The sequence below is a fragment of the Octopus bimaculoides genome, chromosome 3, assembly GCF_001194135.2.
Source record: "Octopus bimaculoides isolate UCB-OBI-ISO-001 chromosome 3, ASM119413v2, whole genome shotgun sequence".
Taxonomy (NCBI): Eukaryota; Metazoa; Mollusca; class Cephalopoda; order Octopoda; family Octopodidae; genus Octopus; species Octopus bimaculoides.
In genome coordinates, this window is record NC_068983.1 from 33,420,920 (window position 1) to 33,427,855 (window position 6,936).

The 6,936-nt window shown below is 36.8% G+C and overlaps 1 protein-coding gene across 1 annotated transcript in view; it reads right to left on the minus strand.

The window, feature by feature from the left end:
- The window catches only part of LOC106877299 (metabotropic glutamate receptor 8), a 679,235-nt gene that overhangs the window by 50,135 nt on the left and 622,164 nt on the right, over positions 1–6,936 (minus strand). The window contains exon 7 of the mRNA XM_052966723.1: positions 492–615. Within this exon, the coding sequence (XP_052822683.1) occupies positions 492–615 (124 nt within the window). The remainder of the gene's footprint in view (positions 1–491; positions 616–6,936) is intronic.

A 6,936-nucleotide genomic window follows, 5' to 3' on the forward strand; every position in this document is an offset into this window, starting at 1 on the left:
ATAAAGTCAAAATTAAAAGAAGAGTGCCATTTGCTATCTCGTGAACAATATTTCGACATCTTGCGTGTCTTCCACTGGTTGAAAAAATAAATTTGTCAATTTTTTTTCTTTTAATTTTGACTCTATATCTTCAGGAGGAGTTACCTCAATCCTTTCTATATTAATAATAATAATAATAATAATAATAATAATAATAATAATAATAATAATAATAATAATAATAATAATAATAATAATAATGATAACACAATCGAAAAATATCATAGGAATGGGAACCCAAGTTCGAAATTTCCACAAGACACCTGATGAATACTGTGGAAGGTACATCAGCTGAAACTTTGTGTTAACAATAAACAAGTTGAGGACAAATATCCGTCAAATGTAAATAATGTACATTTGCGAATATGTTTAAACGTAGATCTCTTTTCTATCATTACTGATAATGAGCTAAAGAAACACAACAGTATTAACTTCAATGATACATATCTTACCTGCCCGTCCATTCTCCAATCCTAATATATTTATATTCAATATCATCTTTTTGATACTGGTAAACATCATAGCGACCTGGTCCATCGCCTTTTTCATTAAACTCTACTGTTTCATCAGCGATACCTGCAATGGATTATAAATTTAAAAAGTTATATATATATATTTATATGTATATGGCAGTAAGATATCATCCGGTGTTGCTCTAGAAATAAACGGAGATTGATATATTAAAAAAAAAAAAAATGAATTGTCATGGTAATTCTGCATAAGTATCTTATTTGAAACATTACGCTTATATTCCTTGTAACAAATATACATAGTTCAATAGATACTTACCTACAGCAAAACACAGAGAGACAATTCTTAGCGAAAGGCACCATGAAAAACTAAAACCAGCATTACAAGTTTTGTTTTTTTCACCTTGAGCATTGTCATGAAAACTATTCTCACTTTCAGCATCTAAGCAACCAATGAATTGCTTTTCATGAGAGGAGCAGGTCCTTTCCAAATACTCCTCGGCTACTTTCAGCATTCGGCCTTGCGTTACATTGACGTCCATTGCGAACACTAAGCGTATGGCGATATGGAGTATTTTTAAGTGAAATAGTAAATCAGCAGGAATTCTAAGGATTATCACAATGAATATATTTTCTCCTTTACTACACTCACCAGATATAGTAGTCTTCAAAATTCTTATTACATAGTCATGGCGGATTTAAGTTACAAAGAAGTTTGATGGGAGTGCTTATCTCGAAGCAATATAGTGGAATTCTTGAAGGTTCTATTAAATCTAGACACTTCTTGACGTCGATTAGGAACTGTATGGAATGACTTAAAGTCGTAATTCTTACAAAGTAAACACTACAAAAGTGTTTGTTGATGACCTTATTAATAGCATTGACTTTGGAGCTAGTAGCAAGTTTCAAGCAATCATCTGTATTTCTGATAGTTTTCAGAAACAATCAAGAAGATCATTTCTTTCAGTTCACTAAAAGATGATTTTGTTGGTGTCATATCAACTCTGTCTTGTGCTTCTGGTTTGAATTTATTATTGACTACTTGTAGAAATTTGTAAATTTCCATGTAGATGAGTCTCATATTAGCAGATAAAAGTAATTTTGTTACCATTTTTTCAAGGATACAAAGACTTTAAACAAAATTTAAGTCCATCTGTTGGATGACAGCGATTGTCTGAAATCATTTACTTCTATTATATTTCCTGTTTCCAGAAAAATGCCACAATTTTTCTTTCATATTTGAACGCAATTGAACGTGGTGTCATTTGAAGTAGATGCAGTTGAAACCATGGGAAAGAAGAGCAACAAAGCTTTAACGGTTTCTGAAATACGGATTTTAAATCTTGGTACAAGGCCAGTAATTCAGGATGAGGGAGTAAGTCGATAACATCTACCCTACTGCTCAACTGGTATTTATGAGGTGGTATCAAAAAGTTCTCGGACCAGTTCTGTTGCGCACCAACAGATGGAAGCATACGGCAGCGTGCGTAATGAGAGCTAGCAGTGACCCTCATAACGCAGTGTGCCGAGTGACATCGCTGTGTTTACTTCACAAGTTGTAAAATTTGTGTTTTTGTAATCACGTGTATGCTGTAGTCTGTGATTTTTTCATGGACAATAAGTTAGAACAAAGAACCAGCGTGAAAGTTTGCGCTAAACTTGGGAAGTCTGCTACTGAGACATTGAGCATGTTTCGGTAAGCTTACGGCGACGAGGCAATGGGTCGTACGCAATGTTCCGAGTGACACAAGTGCTTCAAAAGCTGAAGAACGTCCCTGGAAGTCGAAGAGCGATCTGGAAGACCTGCCACGAGCGTCATCTTTGGAACTGTGGAGAAAATTCATCAGCTTGTGCATGCAAATCGCCGGAAGACAATCAACGACGTTGTTGATGTAGTTGGTCTGTCATATGAGTGCGTGTGGGCAATCCTAACGTCTGAATTGAACATGCGGCGTGTCTTCCCAAGTTTGTCCTTCGTCTGCTGACCACTGATCAGAAAGAACATCACGTCGAAGACTGGAAAGATCTCCGTCAGCGTGCCGCTGATGGCCCATCTTTCATATCGAGGATCATCACCGATGACGAGAGGTGGGTTTACGGGTACGAGCCTGAGACGAAGAAGTAGCTGTCACAATGGAAGAGGTCTTCATCTTCATGAGTGAAGAAAGCATGATAGAGCCGCAGCTCAATGAAGAGCATGTTCATCGTTGTTTTCGACATCCGCGGTATTATACATCTAGAATTCGTCTCCCAGGGCCAGAAGCTCAATCGAGCGTTCTACTGCGACGTTTTGAAGCGTTTGAGGGAGGACATTCAGTGAAAGTGACCGGATCTGTAGAGCACGAAGAATTGGATTCTTCAAGACGACAATGCACCCTACCCCCGAGCTCTCCTCATTCGTGAGTTTCGTACCAAAAGCTCAGAGGTCGCCGTTCTAACATCGTCCTCGAAGTCCAGAGCGAATCACAGAAGGTCTCCGACTCACTTACGCAAAAAGACTTCTAGGTCGGGTTTCAAATGTAGCAGGAACGCTGGGACCGGTGTCTTGCTGCGTCAAGTGACTTTTTCGAAGGAAATGATGTCAAAACTCAAGTAAATAAGTTATTTTTTGATTAAATATAAATAGGCCGGGAACGTTTTGATACCACCTCGTACTTTATCGACCCCAAAAGGATAAGAGGTAAAGTCGACGACGGTGGAATTTGAACTGAGAACGTAAAGATGGACAAAATGCTGCTAAGTATTTTATCTGACACGATAACGATTCGGCTAGCCTTAATGATTTCTGAAATATTCTTAAATAATATTTGTTTACGAATATCAAAGAATTAAATGAAACACACTGAAGCTTTACAGATCGATAAAAATGTTGGAGCAACAGTCAGATGAAGACTAATAGTATATACATGATTTTCTGGGTATTGTTCTTGTAGTCTGTTTTCAGATAACACACCATATACGAATAAATTCACATACGCACACGCACACACTAACACACACACACACATACACACACAGACACAGACATACACACAGACACACAGACACAGACACGTACACAGACACACACACACAGACACACACACAGACACACACACACACACACACACACTCACACACACACACACTCACGCACAATTTTATGTTGATAAAAAATAATATTTATGTGAAGCATAAGTATCTATGAATCAGACACGCCATCGTTTATCAGCCAGTAAATAACAAAAATTAACCATTTTCTCCGAAAGTGTCTTCTTTTTAACAAGGACTTTCTTGACCTACAGTTCCATCAGCCATAGGTTTGTTTGCTATCAAATCTGTGTGGTAAACAGATTTACTACACAGCTTGCCTAATACAAATATTCTTGATTTTGTTAATTCTTACACCAAAACTGATTTATAAGACTAGATTTTGACTTAGTACAAAACTCTCATTTACCGTTTCTGCATTTCGAATAATAATCAGGAAACACTTGAGACATGCCAGGTAAGCTTCCTCCAGATATTAAACATTTAAACAGGATTGTACTGCATTACTAAATGAACCAAGAGGAGGTCACTTAATTTTGACTGCAGAGAAATGCAATGAGAGAAGATGGAAATTTACAGCTAAGCTAAGAGTTAGCCGTAAGGTGGCGCTTGACCGTGTCAAAAAGTGAATATTTTGTGCTGATGTTCCTGGCCTTCTCAGAAAACAGCAAGGAAATGGCAAATCGAAATGGAGAAAAAAATGTTGGTATGAAAGATTTCATAGTCTGGGTTCTGCTGTAATATATTATCCCATTGTATGTTGACAGATTAGTTTGGTCCACGGCTTCTTATTCAGTGTTATCGAAGAAAAACTTTTTCTGTTAGATTTGCGATCTGCTACCCAAGAGACGAGCAACTCAGCTGATCCAATTTGAAACTGAACTTCTCACAATAAATAGAATCATTAATTTAGATTTGCTGAGATATAGTGAAATAAGTCTATTTCACTGACACACACTCAATAACACACTATACATATTTCTAACATAACTCTGTATTAAAAACTAAAAATGTTAGTGGCTATGTGTGCGTCTGAATTACTAAAGGCAATTTAAATGAGTACACACAAACACACATATGCACATAATATGTATGTATATATATATATATATATATATATATATATATATATATACAAACACACAATACACACACACACACACACACACATTGCAATTATGTGTGCAAGAATGTATGTGCGTGTGTCTAAAAAGGCAACACTGCAGGAAGCTAACAAAGCACTCATTATTTTTACTCTCTGTAGAGTTTGAAATTGTTCCTATTCTGTGGTACCAATTTACAGCTAGGTGATCTAAAGCATTTACAATATAATACTTTCATGATAACTTCAACGCTATACGAAAAATAGCATACGAACAGTCTTGACTGGAAATCGTTTTGACTGGAAATCCGCCAGCCGAGTTACTCAGTTGAACGACACTGATTCTGTGTTTAAAATACAGCTCCTTTTTCTAGTTGATGAACATGCAAAGTTACTTGAGCATAGAAAATACCTTGTCCCACCTCTCTGCGTACAGAGTTTAAATTGTACTAAGCTGCTTACCCACACTTGGATTGATGGGATAATAAATACATCTGATTAAAGTTTTTGAGTGCCTATTCTTTGTGTACTGAGTTCTTGAGGGGAAGACAATCCCTCGCTCGGTTTAATATCCCTACTTTATGTTTTGGGTGTCTTTCCTTAATCAATTGTTTGAAGGTAATTTCTTCCTTTCCTCCAAATCAGTTTTGAAAATATAAAGGATCAAAAGAGTTATTCTTCCTTCCCAGACTAAAAGATAAAAAAAATTGCCAAATTTTTCTCCGAAAGTTTGTAAAGGAATGTGTGTGTTCGTTGGATATAAACTTTACAGAGAAGATATGAAGATATGAGAAACCTATCAGCATCAGAAATTTTGGGACAGATTTCTTTTCGTAATCAGCAATATGATAATGTTTATGAATTTATAAGTAACAAGTGAAACGAATATGAACCTATAAGACATTCATTGCAGCCAAATCACCCTCAAATTAAAAACTCCCTTCTTAAAAGTAGAAACGCATACCAGATAATGAAAAGGATAATGTAGTGATAATTCACATATGTGTGAAAAAGGGGAAGGTCACAACCGGAAAGTCATTGTTCTTAGAGAGTCTCGATCAAGTTTGATAACAACAATTAAAGACTTAAGAAATTAAATAAATTAAAATATGCAAGAGTAAAGCAATTAGCCAATTACTCTATCAACGTATCCATTTAATAAAAATAATGACATCTCAGGCGATTAAGAACTTATCAGAAGCAGACATTCCGAATCCAAACTGTCTGTTCGCCTTCGGTTGTAAGAATTAAGAAACCTGAAAATAAATAGGATTAGCGCTTGCAAATTTAATTGAGAGAATCAGGCAACCACAAGTCAGCGAGTGAAGTGAGCAACTGTTGAACAGAGGATTATGACTAAACAGTGTCGATTGGAAATTTTCGATAGCTCAGGATTAATTATTTCTGAATATCATCGAACCACAATCAATCGCTAAAAGCATGCACTCACATTTCTACTGTTGATTTTTGCAAGTATTTCGTCTAATATTTTCCCAGCGACAATGATTTGTATAAGTAACACTAAGCGATATGCTGACACATACAGTGGCACACTAGCAAACAAAAGCACACAAGTATAGTGTATGGGCGTGCGTGTAAACATATATGCATAGATACATACATACATACATACATACATACCTACATACACATATGTATGTATATATGTATGCATGCATCTATATATACCGTACTAAATTATGAGCAACGTGGAACTATAGTTACTCACAATCACTCCAAATGCCAAAAGTCAGAGACTCACTGTATCCATACCCAGGGAAGCAAGGCATTCAGAGTGTGGTAGATACCTGATGGATGGGATTCGCTTGGCTGCACGGCTCTGACCAGTTTCCAAGAGGTCGATGTCCTAAGTAAGATAGGGGTTGCAGACTGGTGATGCAAGTTCCAAGTGTGGCCGCATCATAACCATACAGAGCTGCTGACAAAGGTCTTATTGAATGATGCCTAGACACCCTCGGCCTTCTGACAACTCTAGAGATGTGCTGTGTCCAGCGCAAATCTCTGCTGACAGTAATGCTCAGGACACCTCCACAAGAAGATTTTTTTATTTTAGTATTGTGGAGAGAGTATGTGGACGCTGGGTAACATAGCGGTTCGGCAAAAGAGTCCGATGGAATAAGTACTAGGCTTACAAAGAATAAGCCCTAGGGTCGATTTCTTCGACTAAAAGAAACACTAAGGAGGCGGTGCTCCAGCGTCGCCGCAGTCAAATGACTGAAACAAGTAAAACAATATATATATATATATATATATATATATATATATATATATATA